Below are 21,624 nucleotides of genomic sequence, written 5' to 3'. Positions count from 1 at the left end.
TCTATATTTACAGAAGTAATAAGACTGCATGCTACTGGGGGTAGAATTGTATCCTCCAGAAAATGTGTAAGCCCTAACCATTACACATAAACAGGGTCTCTGCATGTAATTAGTTAAGACGAGCTCATGCTGGAACAGGATGGGTCTGGTGTTCTTAAAAGGAGGAGAGACCCAGGGACACACACACACACACACACACACACACACACACACACACACGGGTAGAATGTCTCATGGTAATGGAGGCAAAGATTGCAGGGCTACATCCATAAGTCAAAGAATGTCAAGAACTGCTGGCAACAGCAGAAGTCTAGGAATGGAATAGATCCCCACTCCTGGGGGGTCTTCAGAGAGAGCAGAGCCCTGCTGACATCTTGGTTTCAGACTTCAGCCAGACTGCAAGAGAATAAATTTCTGTTATGTTAAGCCCCCTTATTTGTGGTGCTTTATACGGACAGCCTTGAGTCAAAGGATACAAAGAAAACAAAGTATTTCTAAAATGAAAGATAGCTCTAAGATTTGGGGATTTTATGAATCATAATTAGTAAGAGACCTGGAGGACCTGAAACACCTAAAGCAACTCCTATTCCTTGAAGGGAAAATATTCTGACAAAACTCTAATTCATCTGAACCAATGTCATCCCAATCCTTGGAACAAAAAATAAGACCTGTCTGGTTTGTCAAGCAATTAAATTGCTCATTAAACTTGCCACCTGATCTGGAAAACAGAAAAATCACATTAGAATGATGTTAAAAGATGTTCTCATTGCGTATTTTAGTATCTATATTTTTTAAAGTCATGTACTGATAATGAAGTTACATTAGCCTTTTAAGACATCTTTGAACATAAATTGTATTAACTTGGATATCTCAGTAGGTTCAACAGGAGTAATAGAATTATCACCGCCAGAAGCCATGACTTCCTTGGAAATGAAGATTGTATTTTTCCAAATACTATAAATAATGATGTTTAGAAGCTCTGTAATCATTGAATCAGAGAGCTTAAATTTTCATCTGTATTTTTGAGATGGCTTGTAATGGAAATAACATTCTGAAAAAAATATACCCAGAATGTAATTTAGTGGTAGTTAAATACTGGAAAGGAAATTGCTATGGTTGAATACCGGGTCATGGACGGAACACAGCCTAGAGCAACCTAACTAGTGGTAAGAACTTGGTCCCCTCACCCCCTCCTTGAGCTTTGGAATTGCTCACCTGGAAAGTAAGAGTGGGAAGGGATCATTTCCAAGATTCTTTCAAACTCCCCAATAATGTTGACTGTGGACAATTTATTCTTAATTCTTCTGAAGCATATGGACTCAGGATATGCCAACTTCAGTGCTTCTACTTCCAAACAGGCTCTCCAGAGGCTGGGACTGGAGGAAGAAGTCTTATTGAAACAGCCTCCTGCCTCTGGTGCCTCAACCCTGATTTGTGAAGTCTGTTCACCGCACTCACCACTGGGCTGCACTCACTAAGCCCTGAACAATGAGATGGCACCAGCCCGAGGCAGCAACCTTTCCTAACTGCACGAGGCACCAGACAGGCTAGCCGAGGCCTTGCTGCCACTAACCTCAATTTCATTTTCTTTGAAAGGCTGCCAGATTCCTTTGTTTCAGAGAAGATAAATAAAGAATATACTTATTTTAGTTATTGCTATTAATTTGTTAAGGTTCTTATTATCACTGTTCTGAAGAATTGATGGGCAGATTGCTCACTGTCAGCTCCTATCATCTGCCATTTGCCTGCCTCTCGCCTGTCCATCGCCTGCCTTACACCTATCCATCACCCAACGCATGAGGTTCACCTCCAGATCATCCGACAACAGTCAGCAAACTGATCGCCGACCGCCCTTGGAGCACCAGCTGCCTGCTGTTGCCTGGAAGTTCACTGTTACAGTACCTGCACGTTTGGTTACACGTGGTTGCCGCCATTTTGAGACAACAGCCAGGCCCTGTAGGACCTCTGGCCAGACTGACTGAGCCCCATCTCCAGGATCCCTCAGCCCGACTGATCACTCCCTGCCTCTGGGGCCCTCACATCGACTGACTGCTCCCTGCTGCCAGGACCCCCAGACCAACTGACTGAGCCCTATCACCGGGACCCCAGACCGACTGATTGCACCTGGCCTCCAGGATCCCACAACCACACCAAACACACCCAACCTCCAGGACCCCTGCCTGACCAACCGCACCCCGCCTCCAGGACCTCCAGCTGATCACGTCCACACCCTGAGCAGCAGCTCCCCATTTGCCAACACATTTGGAAGCCAGAGCAGCCATCTTGGATAATCCTGGAAGCCATAGCTCCAATCTTTAGGTGGGGCAAATCCCATCCTGAGACGCCTGCTGGAGACTTGAAGCTCATTGTCAGGTACCTCTCATGCATCAGGCTACTGAACACTGGGAGGTTTCATTACTATATGACTGTTATACTGTAGATTTTCTTTTTTCTCCTTATAGAAAAAAATTTTTATTTCTTTACTTTTCTTGTTCTCTTTTCCTTTTGTTTACCTGTTCCCTCAGAGACTTTCTTCCTTTTTTGCATGCTAACATCCAATTTCTTTTGATTACACTCTCACCTTTTCTATTATCTAGAACTTCTGTATAATCTTTTCTTTTCCCATTAACAGCCACATTCTACATCCCTCTGTATCCTCTTTGTCCTCCATTAGAAATTGCAGACCTTATTGCATATCTGTTTGTTTTATTGAAGATAATATTTTAACTCATTTTGTTTATTATGACAATTTTGTTATTGGCCCCATAGGGGCTATTTGGTCTAGGATTGCATAGTGTCTGAATTGGGCACTGCTAATATTGATCTCCCCTTAAAGGAAGGGCTTTGGAAACCTATAGGGCCACTATAAGCCTATAGGAGGAAATCTGCAATACCCCATGCACTGCTAGAGGGGAAGATACATGAACAAGATGAAGAATTGATGGAAAGTTGCATGCACATGAAATTAGGGAACTCTCAGGCCAAAATGATTAATTACAGATAATTTCAAAATTCTAGTTGTGGTCATTGCAGTACACTGACCTCCATAAATACAGCACCAGGACAAGTGGGAGCCAGACAGGCACTGGGTGACTGTCTTGCCAAGGAAAACAACTAAATGTGAGCAAATGGAGCTTCTAAGAGGTCAAGAGATAGAACATCATCATTTGTGTTTTTTGTGCAGAACTGACAGGAGCACAAGAAACACCCAGATGCTTCAGGCAACTTTGCATTTTCTAAGGACTCAGAAATGGAAGACCATGTTTGCTAAAGAAAAAGGGAAATTTGGGCTGGGGAGATAGCTCAGTTGGTAGAGTGCTTGCCTTACAAGCACAAGGCCCTGGGTTCGATCCCCAGCACCGCAAAAACAAACCAAAAGGAAAATTTGAATTCATGGCAAAGGTGGGCAAGGCCCATTATGAAAGAGAAATGAAAATCTGTATCCTTCCTAAAGTGGAGGGAAAAGAAGTTCAAAGATTCCAATGCACCCAAGAGGCCTCCATCAGTCTTCTCGTTCTGTTCTGAGCATCGTCCCCAAATTAAAGAACAAGTGGCCTATCCTTAGGTGATGCTGCCAAGAAACTGGGAGTGATGTGGAATAGCACTGCTACAGATGACAAGCAGCCCCATGAAAACAAGGCTGCTAAGGCAAAGGGAAAGAATTCCGCTGTCTACCAAGCGAAGGGAAACCTGATGCAGCAAAAGGGGAGTCATCAAGGCTGAACAGAACAAGAAAAAGAAAGACCATTCAAGGTTGTTAAATTGTTCAGCTCTAATAAAGTTAGTTTCATGGTTTGTGCTGTGATCACGTTAGCCTAATTACAGTGTATCTCAGTTTTTCATAGTCAAATTGATTAAAACCAATGGAAAAAAAAAAGAAGATCTTAGAAGTGCTCACAGGAAAAGGGCCATCTTTTGTGCAGAATGATAAAGATACAGGCAGGAGGATTGCAAGTTTGAGTCCAACCTCAGGAGGTTAGTAAGGTTGCCCTTGGGAACTTAGTGAGAACATCTCAAAATAAAAGTTAAAGAATAAGAACTGAGGATGTAGCTGAGGGGTAAAGTGAGGCCCTGGGTTCAATTCCCAGTACCAAAAAAAGAAAAGAAAAAAGAGACATCTTGATGAAAACAAAGTATATCTTTAAATTATAGAAAGAAAAACAAACCAGTAAATGCAGAATTCTATAGACAGAAAAAAAAAATCACAAAATATTGAGACAAAAACTTATTCAGCCTGCAAAGGTGAAAGAATCCATCACCAGTAAACATGCACTCTAGGAGCAAACCTGGATCTACACAAAGGAGCAAAGAAAACATGAATTCTAATCTGTGACTTTTTTTTTTTTTTTTAATTCTTCATATGATCTCTTTAAAATAGAACTATTTAGGATTGGGGTACAGCTCAGTGGTGGAACACTTGCCTAGCAAACATGAGGCCCTGGATTCAATCCCCAGCACTGGGGGGAAAAATTAAAAAAGAATAAAAAATTATTTAAAACAAAAATAACATTGTGGGCTGGGGAGATAGCTCAGCTGGTAGAGTGCTTGCCTCTCAAGCACAAGGCCCTGAGTTCGATCCCCAGTACTGCAAAAAAAACTAAGAAAAAAAAAAAAAAAAAAAACATTGTGGGGATTTTAGCATGTCTTACATAAAATGCATGAAAAAAAAAAAAAGCAAACATCTGGGAGTGGGAAAAGAATGTTATTGTTAAGGTTCTTATACAAAGTGATGTATCACTTTGTAGACTATGATAAGTCAGGTGCACTTGTACTCACCTTCAATCCCAGTTACCTGGGAGACTGAGGGAGAATCACAAATCCAGGGGCCAGGCTGGGTAACTTCACAAGCCCATCTCAAGATAATTAATAAAAGGGCTGGGGATGTAGCTCAGTGGCAGAGCACCCTTGGGTTTGATCCCCAGTACCAAACCAAACCAAACCAAAAACCCATAACTGTAAAAGTATAACGAACAGCTCTAAAATTACTTGAATATCAAAACAAAGAATTATAGCTAATAAGCCAACAATGATAAAATGAAAATGAAATAATAAAAATTACTCAGCAAGTTCAAAAGGCAGATAACAAAGAAAAATGGAACAAAAAAATCAAGGAGGTAAAAGACATCAGTATTACTGGTCTAAACACTCCTAAAAGGCAGAGATTGTCAGACTGGATTAAAAAACCATCAGCCTAGCCCACCTGGTGGTGCCTAACTATAATTGCAGGATTTTTAAATTTTGGGTCAGGGTCTTATTTAAGTTACTTAGGGCCTCGATAAATTGCTGAGGCTAGCTTTGAACTTGTGATCCTCCTGCCTCAGCCTCCCAAGATGCTGGGATTACAGGCATGTACCATTGTGCCCAGATTGCTTTCATTTTTGCAGTGCTGGGGATTGAATCCAGGACCTCACAATGGTGAGGCAAGTATGCTACCACTGAGCTATGTTCCCAATCCAAAGTTTGAGGTAAAAGGATGGGAGCTGGGGTCTGGGGCACATGCCAGTAATCCCAGTCATTCGGGGAGCTAAGGCAGGAGGATTTTAAATTGGGGGCCAGCCCTGGCAATTTAGCAAGACCCTGTCTCAAAATAAAAAATAAAAAGGACTGGGTCTTAGCTTAGTGATAAATCATCCCTGAGTTACAAAAGAAAAAAAAAAAAGGATGGAAAACATCATGGTAGTCCTAAAAAAAAAATATTTTTTAAGTACTAGTATTAACATCATGGAAAAAATTTCAAAGCAAAAAAAAAATTATCAAGAATAAAAATGGCATTATCATTTAATAATGATGTGTCAATTTAACAGAATTTAACAACCCTAAACATTACAAACCTAATAACAGCTTCAAAGCACATAAGCAAAAGCAGAATTACATCCACAATCTAGTTAGGGATTTTAAGAATTCTCACTAATCGATGGGGTGGGGGTTGGGACAGAAATATAGAAGACCAGAAGAAGATACAATCTTTTGAAGTGCACATGGAACACTTAACAAATTGGATTATTTGTGGGCATGAAAGTTTAAAAGAAATCAAATCACACCAAATGTTTCCTAGCCTCAATGGACTTAAGTTTGAAATCAGTAACACATAGATCTTTTGAAATCCCCAAATATTACAACACTAAATAACGAACATTTAAATAACCCATGAGTCAAAGACAAAACCTACAGGAAAATCAGAGCATTTTTGAACTGAATGAAAATAAAGACACAACATATTAAAGTGTGCTGGGATGCAGTCAAAGCAGTGCTGAAAAGGAAATTCATAAGACTAAAATGCTTGTATTGATAAAATTCTCAATGAATGACTCCAGCACACACTTTAAACTGTAAGAAAAACAAGAACAACCAAAAATAAGCAGAAAAGAAATACTAAAGAGTAAAAATAAGTGCAATAGAAAATAGATAAAAGCAAAAATCTGAGAGAAAATAGCTAAATTGATAAATCTGCTAAACTGATCTAGATAAAAAGATAGCAGGCCTACATAGAAAAATCCATATATATATATATATCATCATCTCTGGACCAAGTAAGCCATGAAGTCTCACACAATCCTAAATCTATACATCCAACAGGTAGTTTATGTTCTTAAAGTGACACTTTTGACTAATAGGCTGTCTCACTTAAAAGACCACCCTGAGGTCATACGGTTCCTTTTACCAAACAGGGAGCTACACTTCTCATAAAGGGAAGAAAGCATTCCACCTGCTGTTAAACACAAAAACCTCAATTTAGGTGGTGATTTTTTAACCCTGGAAGAGCCTATAACCATCTCAGTTATAGAAACCTGTGAATCTGGAAATATATGTCCCAGAAATAGATGAAATTACTACTCAACAGTGGATAGATTTTAAAATTTTCATTTTATTAAAAATATAGCAACATAATAGCAGCAGCATCTGATAAATCTTTACTAGTACCATTTAAAAGTAATCCTACTAACATAAATATACACCACCTATGCAGAATCTTAATGTTTACATTTTAAACTCTTCCCTTGAAAATCTATAGCACTGTTCTATTGAGCTCATCAAGGTTAGGAAGATAATTATTTAACTATTAAATTGATTTATACAGCTACACAGTATATTCAAATTTAACCTTTTGTGGAAATCATGAATTCTCTAGCTTATTCTCTGAAAATGTTACCTACCAGTACCCCTAAACTGGTAGAAATCACTCTCTTCTAATTCTTTTAGTATGGTTTTCATGAATTTGAATTTACATAGTTACAAAATCACCTAACTAGCAAATAAAAACTAATCAGTAATAGAAGGAACTAACACTCATCCTAATCCTGGGGAAATAAAATTTAGAGGCAAAATATGTGAAGTCTCCTCAAAATTGACAATTTTCCAAATTACAATGTTAACTAGACATAAATTTTAAAATCAGGCAACATATTAAAAATCTACTTAAAAGTATTTTAAAATGTTACATTAGATGTTGGAGGGGAAGCCCAGTGGTAGAACACTTGCCGAAGTCTGATCCCCAGCAACCTCCCAAAAGGAAAGGATGTATTACATATAAACTATAAAGGTATCTAACCTATTAAGTCCCAAGTTTTCAATTCTCTAAATATTTCAATGAAATTGATATAAATGCATCAAAATAGTTTGGAAATCATAGTCTAGATCTTAAATGTCCTTTACATATTTTCAAACATTCTAATCACTCACCTATTACTTTTCTCAAAAGAATAGACCCCTAAGAACTATTACTTCAAAGTTATTATAAGTGGTATACTTGTTGCTCCACTTATGGTTTTATAGGTGGTCATTCCACATCAGGGATGACAGAAAAAAATGGGTTAAACTGGAATGGAAAGATGTGTATTAGGTACTATATCTAACCTGACCAAATATGAATCAAAAACCATAAATGGCTTTAGCTTTTATTTCTAAAATATTACTCTTCATGCAAAATCACCAATAAAAGTATTCTAAGAAAACAACAAAAATTTCACCCATAAACCCAAGATGAAGTAGGGAAGTCAGTTTTGTTTTTAAAAGATTACTTTATTACATTTATACTAAACTCCTGCTTCCAGAAATATAATTTAGCCCTTTTTAGAGCACTAACTTTTGAATTCTGAAAATAAGTCAAAGTGACTATGACATTAGTAAATAAACATATGAAAATACTAAACATATAGGTAGTGAAAACAAAAAAAATATTTAAACACAAAGAGTACATGATCACTGTACTTTCACTTTGTAGGAATGGCTCAACTTCATAACCCACTCAGTTAAAATCAAATACTATCTTTTACCATGAAAATACAAGAAATAGCCTCACTGAAATGTTATTAAATGCATCCCTCCAAAGGAATTTATTTTAATTGCTAACTCAACTAAAAATGATTAAATGAAAACAATCTGCATTTATAATACAGTGCAGATCCAAAAACTAACTTTTAAAAGCCTATTACTATACTTTAAATCCTTAAATTTGAATAATCTCCTCAGTTGACAGCAGATTTGGATCAGTTTTTTTGTTTTCTCAATTTTTAAAATAAAGATAGCAACATACACATACATAGGAATGATTGAGGTTCTTGAAAATGATTTATATCACAAAAGAAATTATTTTCTTGACAAAATAACCTTTTGGTTATAAATACCAGTTTTTATTTTTAATTGAGCATGTCAAAATTTAAGCTTCTGACAGTGAAAATCAAGGCAGACACTTCTTCAAAAGAAGAATTCTAAACATGGGCAAAGTCACAAGATGACCCGATTATAAGCTAAATCAGATTAGATGGAAAATAGTAGCTAAGGAGATAAATGTAGAAGTTAAGGATTTGCAAGTTTTCACACACGAAACTGACTGGCTAGCTTATGAAAGACCTGTTACACTTCAGCAAGCATTGCTGAAGTACGATTTAAGGAACAGAGTGTCTTCTCTGTATAATCAAGCTTAAAAAGAATCACAGAAGGTATGAAGTGTAAAAGGGCTGTCTTTTTAGCCTTACCTCAAGTTTTCCTGACAACATCTACCTGGGAGATGAAAAGAAATAGCCTTAAAGGAAAAAAATCAAAATACCTTTAAAGAAAATAATAAACAAATGGAAACATGTCATCTCTCAGTGAACAAAGAGAACTCATTCTGTCTCACATACACACACAATCTCTAAACCCTAGAAGGCTTTGCTTCCATGTAAGAAAATGTCAAATCTTGTATTCCTAGATTCTCAGCTTTTTAAAAAGAAAATTTTTTTGTAGTTGTAGATAGACAACATGGTTTTATTTTATTTATTTTTACATGGTGCTGAGGATCAAACCCAGAGTCTCACACGTGCTAGGCAAGCACTCTGCCACTGAGCTACAGCCCCAGACCCATTCTCAAGCTTTTGAAAATCACTCTTTCAAAATCAGTATGATTATTTTAAAGCTGAATAAATATCATCAGCACGAAAAACAAAATTAGTGGCAGGAATAAAATTAAATATTAATTTCTAACATTAAAAGAGTCCACAGTACAAGAAAATATTTTAACTTGAAATGATTGATTTGTAGATAGATATCACACAAACATACACTCTCCATGTCAAAACAATCTCTGTGCCAACTAAATCTACTAGAGCAGGATGAAAATTAAGATGTTTTGAAATGTATAAACAACTACTTTCCTCTAAAATACTTAGCTTTATTAGAGAAATGGTACTAAAAATAACAGATTCAAACAACATTTGCTCTATTCTACTTACATATCATAAATAAGACAGCTGTTGATGCAAGACACACACTCCTTCACAATCTTTCCATATACACCCAAGCATTCTTGTATTAGAATAAGCTGTTTACCAGCCAACCTTATGTGGTTGAATGATTAAAATGACCACCTATACTTTACATAGTAAAGCATTTTCCAAAATTTTAATGTACACAGTGACCAAAAAGGAAAAAAAAAAAAAAAAACAAAACAAAACACAGTAATTCTGAACACATGAAGTTGATTAAGCAGCTTCATAATCAAACCAGGCTTCATAACTTGCAAAAAGAACAACTCTTTCCATTCTCCACCAAATACTTAAGTTTCAACAGTATTAACATTTAAAAAAACTCAAGTTGAAACCAAGTAACTAACATGCTACTTAACTTTTTAAATCTATAAAAGTAACTCATCCCATGAGGTAAGGCAACTGAGTAATTTGATTGTATTAGATTGCATTAAAATAATTATACTTGATTTTTAATAAAATGCTAATTAAAAGTACTTTTGGAAATATAACAATAATGAAAAGAGTTCAGAAACTACAAGTTAAAGTTTTGGGGGGGAAAAATTAGCAATGTTGTCATTTTACTACTTGCATACTTTCTGCAAAAAGTGAATGATGGATGACCAATATCTTAAACTCAAGTAAACATAGTCTTAAAAACAAAACAAATAACCTCCCAAATACTCCTTGCCCTCAAGTATAATTTCTGCACATTGTTTATGGGAAAATGATTGAGAGGTAATAATTAAGGCCATCCAATGTAGTCAACTGAAAGGTTTCCTTTGATTTGAGGAAAACAGAGCATGTCTCATTTTTAGTTATCACAGTATAAAACTGATGGTCCCAAAACTGCAGTTGTTTTAAACTTGAAAGTCAGTCTTGAAAACAGAACTTCCTTCTCATATGAGGTGAACTAAGTAAGCTCTTCTGACATACCACTTGCACACTTCTCTATGGGTGTGAATATCTAGATTCCATATGAATTGAGAATGACAAGCACATATAAAATTCTAGAAAACAGTATACCACATTGTAGAAGGCACTAAAGCTTCAGCTTGTGCTCCCATAGCCCATTTTGAAAACCCAGTTTCCTTTTTATGAGGGCATCTTTGCCACCTACAGCTGACAAGTCACACTGCAATATTATTCATAATAAACTTGGAAATGTCAAGAAAGTTCAAAAAGAAATGCTTACTTTGTGGGTAGACCCAATGATTCTAAACACTGAATACTAATACATTATTATTAGTATTCAACACAGTTGCTCTTCCTTTTGAAAGAGAACAGTAGCATGCATTGTCAGTTGTTTCTTAATCCACTTATTTAAGCAATTTTAATCTGTAAAACTATTTTAAAGAAAAACTGTTGTCCTAAACAGTGAGCAAAAGAAAACACAAGAGTGAGAATTTAACACAATCACTGTAAATCCTGTGAAGTAAATGTTAAAACTTCTTACATACTTTGCACTTAACAAGGGTGTGTATATATTTGCACCAATTTCAAGCACATCATCAAACTGTATATAATGAAATTTTTTTTTAAAAAAAGTAAAACAATACAAAATTCAATAACTAGCTTTTTTTTTTTTTTTTTTTTTTTTTTTTTTTTAAAGAGCCTCCAATGTTTACCTCCAGTCTTTAGGGAAAGTACAAATTTGGATCAATGATGTTTAATTTATTTGCAATGGTTCTTGGCAAACACTAACAAATCACATGACGTGTGTCAGCCACCATGGAAACACAGTTTTTATAAGATGAGGGGTTTGGGTAACATCTGGTATTTTCATGATGTCCATGCTTTATTTTCTTACTCAGTAACAAGATGTCCATAACATCACCTAACAATTAGAAAAGCTGTTAGCCTCTAACTTCATACTCGGCTAGATTTCTTCCCTGTTTACATCTTGTTGAGAATTAAAAGCTTTGGATTTTATTCCACCATTGAGTGTAGAGGTGCATAAGACGGTCCTATACTGCTTCTGTTTTGGTAGAGAGGTTTTCTTCATTTGGTTGACAATTCCCATTTTGCTGTACTTTGTTTTCCTCAGTCCTTGGTACGTCCTTATCATCTACTTCTTTGACCACACTTGAATCTGGCTCTTTATTGTGCTCCTTCTCCTACAATAAATATGAAGGTATACATTTACTATTCCCCTCAAGAGTTACCAGCTATGATGGCTAAATGACATATCTTAATCTGTGAATTAATAAAATTGGATGATTTACTTCCATTATTTTTTCATTAAAAAGAACATGCAAGATGTATCAATTTGACTATTGCACTTCTCATAAAACATGAGCAACTAAATTAGAATAGACGAACAGAAATCCTAAGGAAGAACACAATAAATGTGGACAAGACTTAAAAAAGTGAGATTAACCTGTTGAAAGCATGAAATAACTTCCAAAAATAACATAAGAAGCAAAAATAAAGGAATGCAAAAAAGGAAGTAAATATTCCTCTTAGAGAAGACTGTTCAAGAACAGTTCGAATTCTAGTCTCAGTTTAAAGGAGAATACATGAGATCCAAGAGTGGCACACAGTAAATGCTCAATAATTATCATCAATGACAACCCTAACTCTCTACCAGTAGGAAATTACACAATGAAAGTCCCAGAACTCAATTTCCAATACAAACACATTTTATGAAGATAGATAAGAAAACTGACATAATTCATAAGCACTTACAATATTTGTGCAAGAAAAAGCTTACTTGGTAGAATTTGGTTTTCCAATACATAATTCAACAAACCTAATTTTAAATATGTATTACAAAGTCAATGACTAAAGTCTTGTCAAATTTGCTGAAACATATATTGAGGAAAATGGCATCAGGCAGAAATTTTAACAGATAAAAATGTGTCAAATACATTTGATGCCCAGAGATTTTCTAAAAATTTTCTTATTGCATGCCATTTTCTGATTCTCTAAAATAAGGAATGCAATTGTTTAAATCTTAATTGGTTCTTATGTCTTCAAACTTTAATGTGGAAAAATCAGTAATTTATAAATATTTTTAAATGTCAAGGATATAAAAGACGGTTGCCCTCAAGAAGCATTCAGTCTGACAAAGAACAATCTCAATTAATTATTCAGTGCCAAACACTGTTAACTACTGCTTACTTTAACTGAAGTACTATTCTTCTCCAGCTTCTCCTTTCCATCTCTATCATTAGAACTCTTTCTTGTGGAGGTTGAACGCTCTCTCTCTCTTCTTTCACTGATGTGGTCCCTTTCTTTTTCTCTCTTTTTATCTTTCTTATTTCTGCTGTAAGAATATTCATAAGTCAACTTTTAAGAAATCAGACACATACCATATTATTTATCCTTATCTAATACAGGGTATCTAAAATAATACATTATAAATAAACTTGTTAGTAAGTTGGTATGACAAAGTAACAAAAAACAGGTTCTATAACCTGACTTATTCCACCCCTTCACCCTAATGTTTTTTAAAACTACACCAGTTTTTTGCAGCAGCCATCCAATGTTTACATAAAAAACAATTTGGTACTGCAAATGTATTACTTTTATAATATTCAGGATTTATTTATCTACTAGAATAAGGATAAAATAAAACCAAATAGCTAATTTGTACCAGTGGGTTCCTTACCCATGAATTCAACCAACCACAGATTAAAACTATGTGGGGCAGCAACTCAGGAGGCTGAGATAAGAGATCAAGGCCAGCCTGGGCAACTTAGCAAAACCCAGTCTCAAAATTATTAATAAAAAAAAGGGGGGGGGGGCAGGGGAAACTGCATCTGTACTAAACATTTAGACTTTTTTTTTGGTGCTGGGGACATGCATTCTACCACTAAGCTACACACAGCCCCCTACAGAATTTCTTGTCATTATTACCTAAAACAGTACAGTATAACAACTACTTACACAGCATCACAGCATTTCCACTGTATTATATTCTATATTGTGTATATTCTATAAGTAATTTAGAGATAATGTTTACAAGAGGATGTTCACATTATGTGTAAATACTATCTTCTGTTTTATGTTAGGGTTCAGCATTCATGCATTTTGGGATCTACAGGGGGTCCTGGATGCAATACCTCAAAAATACTGAAGAGAGACAGTGTTCTTTTATGAATCTTTTCAAAGTAGTATATGAATAAGCAGAAAGGGAAAAAAAGGATAAAGAATCAGATGTGGCTCCCAGGCAGGGCTGAATGACCATCAGTAAAACTTTGAGGTTCTAAGTGTATCACCTTGGAAAGTGAGAAAACTGGATCCACAGCTCATTCCATACAACAGAAATAAATCTAACTGGATTAAAGACCTATTTTCAAAACTATTCAAGTTCTAGAGATAAACATGGATAAATTCCTTTACAATCTGAGATAAATCTTTTCGAAACATTTCTCCTATCAATTTATTTTAAACTCCAGGTATAAGCTGGGTGCAGAGGTGCATGCCTGTAATCCCAGTGGTTCAGGAGGCTGAGGCAGGAGGAGTGTTGAGTTCAAAGCCAGCCTCAGCAACTTAGTGAGACCCTGTCTCTAAATAAAAAATAAAAGGGCTGGGAATATGGCTCAGTGGTTAAGCAACCCTAGGTTGCCAAAAAAGAAAAAAAAAAAACTTCAGGTATATAAAAGGAAAATTTATAAATCTGCCTGTTTATAAGGCAAAACAATAAAACACCATTAGCCTATTCAAAGGAAAAAGCCCAAAAATACTACTTGAACATATGTGTATTTATCTTTAAATGTAATTCTTAAAATCAAGGGAACAATAACCTCAAAATAAAATACTTGGGAATAAATTTACAGACTTACTCATAAATTTACATCAATAAACCTAACTATATAGCACAAACCCTATAACCCACCATTTCTGGAAATTTTTCCTATACACCAGTACACTACAAAACAATGTTAAGTCCAAAGTTGTTCATTACAGGATTACACAGTATGAAACAAGAAAATTTGAGAAAACCATTCTACTGTAGGCTGGTAAAATAAATCAAGGTACCACCATGCAAATCTAATTCCAAGCGTTTATAAAAAGGAATGAATTCTGACTGACCAATATGGAAAAATTCTATAATAGTTAAGTAAATTGTGTACAACAGTATATATTTGTTATTTAATGAGAAAAATAAAACATTCTCATATTGTATAGTATACAAAACTGGAATGACACACAGAAAAACTTTCATTATTTATGGAGACAAAACAGATGAGCACATGGATGAAATTAAGTATTCTCATCACGAAACTTTTTATATTTATTTGTGAAGGATACAAATGTATTTACTCATTCAAAATATAAAATTTTAAAAACAGATTAAAAAGAAAAAAAACAAATTCTTTTTTAATTTTTCCTGCTTCCTTTTCTTTAGTTTTGGCACTTGTTTTCTACCTACCTCCTAGGTGATGGAGACCTAGAAGACTTCCTTTTTATGTTTTTTGACGTTCTTGGTGATCTGGAAGAACTCCTGCTCCTCCTCCTACGCCTTTCCCTAAAAGTCAAAAACGTCATTTTAAAAAACAAATGAAATAAAAGGCAATTCAAAAATACAAAGCAAAGGGGTCCCTGGTTGAACTTTCAATTAAGTAGTATTCCTCATAAGTCAGTTTTTGTATTATAGTTTACTATTATTTACTTTTTGTAGTGTAGGGATTGAACCCAAGTCCTCACATATACAAGTGTTCCAACATCCCCAGCCCCTTAAAGGCCAGTTTAAACCCACATCCTTTATAAACATATTCTGTTATGTAATTTTAGGACAGGTCAAATTATGAGTCATAAATTTTATAGAGGACAAAAGAACCTTTACCTAAGATTTCATATTAGAAAGAATGGAGGGCCTCCTTTTCCATGTGGTATATCTGAACAATAATTTCTTGAGTAGGTAGAAAAAATATTGATGGTTTATTCTCTCAAATACGTCTTTCTCAGATCCTAAAATGTTTTGCCTATTAGATCCTTTGTCATGCATCTAGCTCCTTGCTGCCCCACTGTGGATTATTGTGTAACAAAATAACAGGTAAATTAGAACTGAAGGGCAAATTAGTCTGCAAAACTAAAATAGGCCCAAGTATTAGAATGTCTCCAAAAAGGTATTTAAATCAGTATCATTTTACAGAAAAATTGTTTTTCCCTCCAGTCTGTCATTTTACTATTGCTGTTTTATTAATTTAAAACTCAGTACACAAGTTGCTTAAATATAGGTAAAATAGTTAAAATCTGGGATTTAAATATGGCAAATTAAGAAATACAGACTGTTAATTATTATTCAAATTATTTTGCTTATTAGTAAATGATGTATACATAAAACTACTTCATTTTTAAGAGTGATTCACTCAAAAACAAAGAACTTCACCATGTTCATAATCCAAGGGATGAGATATAAGAATGTATTTATTAAATGCCAATTGAATCTAATGATACCCTTTCATACCCCTTTTAAGGCGCCCTGATAATCAAGAACCACAGAGTTGAAACAAATCAATTCTCTGGATTTCAATTTCTCTTTACTATCTTATATTTTTCATTTATAAAATTAAACACTAAACAATGCTCACATTATTAGTGGTACATATGGTAAGTTTTTTGGGTTTTTTTGTTTGTTTGTTTGGGTTTTTTTTTGCAGGGCTGGGGATTGAACCCAGGGCCTTGTGCTTGCAAGGCAAGCACTCTACCAACTGAGCTATCTCCCCAGTCCTATGGTAAGCATTTTAAAAGACCAAAAAAGCTCAAGGGTTTTGAGAACATAAGTATCATTTAACCCAAGTTTCGTTTGGTTGGTTTTGTTGTTGTTTTGTTGGTAATGGGATTGAACCCAGAGGTGCTCTACCACTGAGCTACATCCCAAGTCTTTTATCTTTTTTATTTTGAGACAGGGTCTCAATAAGCTGCTGAGGCTGGCCTTGAACTTACAATCTCCCTGCCTCAGCTTCCCAAGTTGCTTAACGGATTACTCATGTGCCACCATTCTCAGTCAAAGCCTGGTTTTATTCAACTAAAATAAAGATAATAACTCACACCTTACACAGTTGCTATGAGGATATAGGATAACAGGAAAGTTCACAGGTTCTGACACATAGTAGGTACTCAATAAGTACCACCTTCTTCCTTTTTAAAAAATGCCTTGAGGTGGTAGGGATTAAGCCCAGGTCTCACACACGCTAGGCAAGGCACTCTACCACTCAATTACACCCTCGTCTTCTTTTCCTTGGTTTTACTTTTATTGACAATAACTTCAAAGCATTAAAAAAGTTTTAAATGTCGAATTTTTCTGGAAAAAAATACAGATTAGGAGACACTCGAAAAGTCTTCAATAATTGATTCAATGTGCTTAAGTGTGGACAATATTTATCTTTTTATTTTGGTCCCCATTTTAATACATATACAATTGCTTTGAACTTTATGGTTCTCAGGCACATTTTAAAAGCAGATACCAAATACCAGTTATAGAATTCTCAAATTTACCAGGCATGATGGAGTATGCCTGTAGCTCCAACTACATGGGAAAGTTAGGCAGGAGGATCACAAATTCAAGGCCAGCCTACTGTTCAAAAATGAAAACTTCTGGTGGGGATATAACTCAGTGGTAAAGCACCCCTGGGTACCACTCCAGTACCCACCCACACTCACACACACAAAATAAAATGATAAAACAATTTCTACAAAGAAGGGAAAGACCTAAAAGATACTAAAGTACAGAGCAGATGGCAAATTTCCTATAAGTTTCCCAGGTTCCTCATATTTTAAAACAACAATAGTTTTCTCATAAGCCTACTGTAAGAACTAAGTAAGCAAAGACACCAAAGAAGTCTATTGAAACAAAATACCTAGTACATGGTAAAGCACAGGTTTAACACAAGTCAGGAATTTCCATTTATTCATAATTATGGTTTTATTTAGAATAAGGGATGTGGGTTTAAATAACCTAGAGGAAGGTTCTCACTTTGCAGTTGTTACTATGGCAACCTGCTGCCGCCTGGTGGCAGTGTACTTATTAATAAATCGAGAGAACATTTTTTTTGGACAGTGCTAAGGAAAACAACTAATCCTCAAAATTAACAAATAACTGAAATTTAAGTGTCATGTACGCAACATGTGAGAGAGGTAAAAATTAACTCACATGACAAAGAACTAACAATGCAACGCGAGAAACCATTTTGCATATTAAAACTTATGACAACATTCTTAAGAAACACAGAAGCCTAAGAGGTTAATTCTTCTATTTCTTAATACCTTCCCCAGACATTCTACCCTCCAAGAAAATAGCAACAACACTGATACTAATTTCTGAGCTAAAATAGTGCACTCTGAGGTTTAACTAAAACTTTTTAAATAATCTTACAGACTATCATGTCTTCCTCCTAGCAGGTTCAATACTGTGGCAATCGATAGAGAAAACATTTACTTTCTAATTACAGAAAAATGTTCTGTCTTTACTGTACTGGTTCTACTTGTATAGAATAATCTTTTTCCCCTCAGTTTAACACTTATATTTTAAATTGTTATCAATTAGCCCTTGGCAAAAAAATTTAAACATTATCAAACCTGCTGGAACTCCGAGACCTTCTTGAAGCATTATAACTTCTGGGTGGTGTTCGGGATTTTTTATCCTTCTTTCTTTTTTCATCTAATTCTTTGGATCTGTCCTTGTCTCGTTCTTTCTCTTTGTCCTGGTCCTTTTCCTTCTCTTTGTCTCGCTCCTTTTCATGCTCTTTTTCTCGCTCTCTCTCTTTTTCCTTTTCTTTGTCCTTTTCCCGGTCCTTTTCTCGTTCTTTATCCCGGTCTTTGTTTTTGCCCCGTTCCTTTTCTTTTTCACGTTCCTTTTCCCTTTCTCTCTCTTTTTCCCTTTCCTTTTCTCTATCTTTCTCTTTTACTCTTTCCTTTTCCTTGATCTTTTCTCGAGTATCTTTCCTCTTGTCCCTTGAAAAATAAGCAAAAATAAATAAATTTATAACTAAAAAAATCCTACCTCCCAAAAGGGCATCACATTCCTCCCCTCTTTCCTCAACAATTACCAACACAAAACAATTTACAATGGCTAAAGACATTATATATTCATTTCTATATAATTCCAGTGTACATGAAGCTGCAAAATGAAGTGATTACCAGGGTGAGTTGAGTAGTTTGGAAACCCCATGAGTCAAACTGACCATCAGATTCAAATCAGTGGCAATCAATATTAATCCTAGATTACTAAAACAATCAGAAAAAGAGTTTTATTTCTCATCAAAAGCCTAAACCACAGCAGAAAAGGCAATAATAAAACCAAAGAAAAAATTATCCCTAATTTTCCTAAAACTCACCGAGAACGTGAACGACTCCTTGACTTCCGTCTCTCCCTTGATTTAGAGCGTTTTTTATGTGGGCTCTTAGATCTACGTCTCTCTTTCTGTCTTGAACGAGATCTGTTATGGGATCTACTCCTGAAGAAACAAATTATTAAAAAATCAAACTTTACTCTTAGAATTTCATTTTTAAAAAATCTTTCAAAATAAGAGAATTTTAAAAAATCCTTCCTAACTATGTCTATCAACTTTTAAAAATTCTCCCTATATAATGCTTTGGTTAAATTACCAGAGAAAGTTAACTTATTTGAAACTTTTATCACCTATTTCATTGACTAGAACACAAAACGAAGAATTTAATAGTTATTCTCTATCTCAGATTTTAGTTGATATTTTAAGGTGTGGCTTTTTTTTTTTTTTAACAAATTATTACATGCCTCAAATTAGCAAAGACTATTTTTCCCATAGTCCAAGTTTTGACACCAAAACTGTCTTTAACACTTGACTGTAAGTTGGTTATGACACCTTAATGGGGAATAGTGGTTATGAGGTTCTTTTCTACAAATTGCTGTGTACTGTTTATCACAACACCCAAGAATAGAGTACATATAAGGAAACAATACTGGTCGGTCAATGTGTGTAACAGCAAAACAAAAAATCATTCTGCATGAGGTAAAACTACATAAAAATAAAATGTGAAGATTTGTGATGCCTCTGTGTTACAGCTGTAACTATGAACACAGCTATTAAAAGAACCCATTATTAATGGAATTTTTTCATAAAAAAATGTTATTTCAATTTTGACTAGACTCCCTTTCCCCACTGAAATAATTGTTTTTAAAATTTTTTTTTTCAAAATGAACTATCTCAGGCACTATTTATTAAAATACAACAAAAAAGAAGCACACAACTTAAAAAAATAAAAAGTGATTAGACTCACCAGCTTTGGAGTCTGACAACCTGGCTCTAAAGTCCAGCTCTGCCACACACTAGCTGGAGAGTGCTAGCAAGTCACTAAACTCTCTAACTCTGTGTTTATTTATAAATTGGAATCAGAATCACACTTATACCTACCATGAGGATTAAATTAGATGATGTATGTAAAACTGGCTTGCAGTCTCTGGCACAGAGTAAACACTTAAATCTCAATTCTCAATATTACTATCATCATCATAAAAAAATAATGTAAGTTTAACATAAATGTAAACTTTAAATTATAGCTTTATTTATTCCAAGGTCAAATGAACTTCCACAAGTACGCCGCACATAATATACACAAATATCTATTTGAGAAATATATAAATGGCCATTATTGTGATATGCTATAAAACCAGAAACATCTCCAGTTCCATTACTAATAAAAAATTTTTTAAACATATCTTTCAGTTAGTCCAATGTTTTAGGTTGTTTTCCTCAGCACTGGGGACTGAGACCAGTGGTACTCTACCACCAACATACCCCCACAGCCCATTTTGTGTTTGAGATATGGTCTTACTAAAAAAATTGAGGTTAGCCTCAAACTCACAATCCTCCTGCCTCAGCCTCCTAGGTAGCTGGGATTACAGGTATGTACCACCTCACCATGCTCCTACAGCTAATTTTCAACTGCTCATCTATTATACAGCTGTAAAAGTAATGTACTTGAGGAAAGAAATTAATTCATTTTTTTACATGAACCCATCTTTATAACATTTTTAATACAAGCTGAGTTTGTTGAAATCTTTACCACTAAAAACCTAAGACACATGAAGGTCAAATAGCAGGTATTAAGGCAGAAGTAAAACTAGAGTACTCTTAGCCCATTTACAGGTATTCACATTGCTTCTATGAACCCAATAAAAAATCTTAAGACTGTTCTAGTTAGCCTTGCTAAAAATATAAATAATTTTTGATTCCTCAAAGCACTGCTTGCCAACATTAAGCAAAGAAACTTCTTTTAAAAAATTAAGGATAGCCCTAATAAATATAAGTTAATAATAAGGAATGGATCGCTTGGCTTCTTATCTTACCCTGTAGGTTCTGAGAGTTCAAGTCACTGCCCAAGAGTTATCATTATATTTTAATTGTGACATTAAATATTTTCAGATCTCCATGCCACCCACTAGTAGTTTTCTGATTAAGAACACTAAAAGCACTCAAGAGTAGGTCCAATCCAATGAAAGATGAAGACTTACCATTAGCAATTTCATTTTTTAAATAATTTACAAAATTATATTTTAAAATTAAATTGTAAATAAGTAGCAACTTACCATCGTGCTGTATCAAAGTTCCTCTGTTAATCAGTTGTTTTCCATAAAACATTACAAAATGTCTTATAGTTCCTATGCTCCTCTATAAAGGTTACTTAACTTAAAAATGTAACAATTCTAGTACTACCTACCTCTCCTAATGCTATCTCTATAAATAAAAAAATATAAAAAGGTATACTCATACATTGCTGGTGGGATTGCAAATTGGTGTAAACACTATGGAAAGTGGTATGGAGTTTCCTCAGAAACTTGGAATGGAATCACCATTTGACCCAGCTATCCCACTCCTCGGTTTATTCCCAAAGGACTTAAAAGCAGCATTCTACAGTGTGTGGCCACATCAGTGTTAATAGCAGCTCAACTCACAATAGCTAAGCTATGGAA

The 21,624-nt window shown here is 35.0% G+C and overlaps 1 protein-coding gene, 1 non-coding gene and 1 pseudogene across 4 annotated transcripts in view; 2 read left to right on the top strand and 1 right to left on the bottom strand.

The window, feature by feature from the left end:
• Positions 1-3,723, top strand: part of LOC124986317 (high mobility group protein B1-like) — a 54,224-nt pseudogene extending 50,501 nt beyond the window's left edge.
• Positions 3,292-3,365, top strand: Trnav-uac (transfer RNA valine (anticodon UAC)). Its single transcript has one exon. It is a non-coding gene; the product is annotated as a tRNA-Val (tRNA).
• Positions 3,724-6,845: 3,122 nt separating the features above from the next.
• The window catches only part of Srek1 (splicing regulatory glutamic acid and lysine rich protein 1), a 36,089-nt gene continuing 21,310 nt past the window's right edge, over positions 6,846-21,624 (bottom strand). For 2 of the 3 annotated variants that reach the window (XM_047555166.1, XM_047555168.1), the window contains 5 exons: positions 19,010-19,129; positions 18,252-18,626; positions 15,103-15,198; positions 12,846-12,990; positions 6,846-11,839 (listed from right to left, as the gene is read on the bottom strand). In XM_047555166.1, the coding sequence (XP_047411122.1) occupies positions 11,690-11,839; positions 12,846-12,990; positions 15,103-15,198; positions 18,252-18,626; positions 19,010-19,129 (886 nt within the window). In that variant the 3' untranslated portion in view covers positions 6,846-11,689. The remainder of the gene's footprint in view (positions 11,840-12,845; positions 12,991-15,102; positions 15,199-18,251; positions 18,627-19,009; positions 19,130-21,624) is intronic. The other variant, XM_047555167.1, reaches the window with a different exon arrangement.

This window comes from Sciurus carolinensis, chromosome 6 (genome assembly GCF_902686445.1).
Source record: "Sciurus carolinensis chromosome 6, mSciCar1.2, whole genome shotgun sequence".
In the NCBI taxonomy this organism is placed as follows: Eukaryota; Metazoa; Chordata; class Mammalia; order Rodentia; family Sciuridae; genus Sciurus; species Sciurus carolinensis.
Note: the sequence above shows the minus strand (reverse complement) of the source record. Positions and strands in the feature narration are given on the sequence as shown.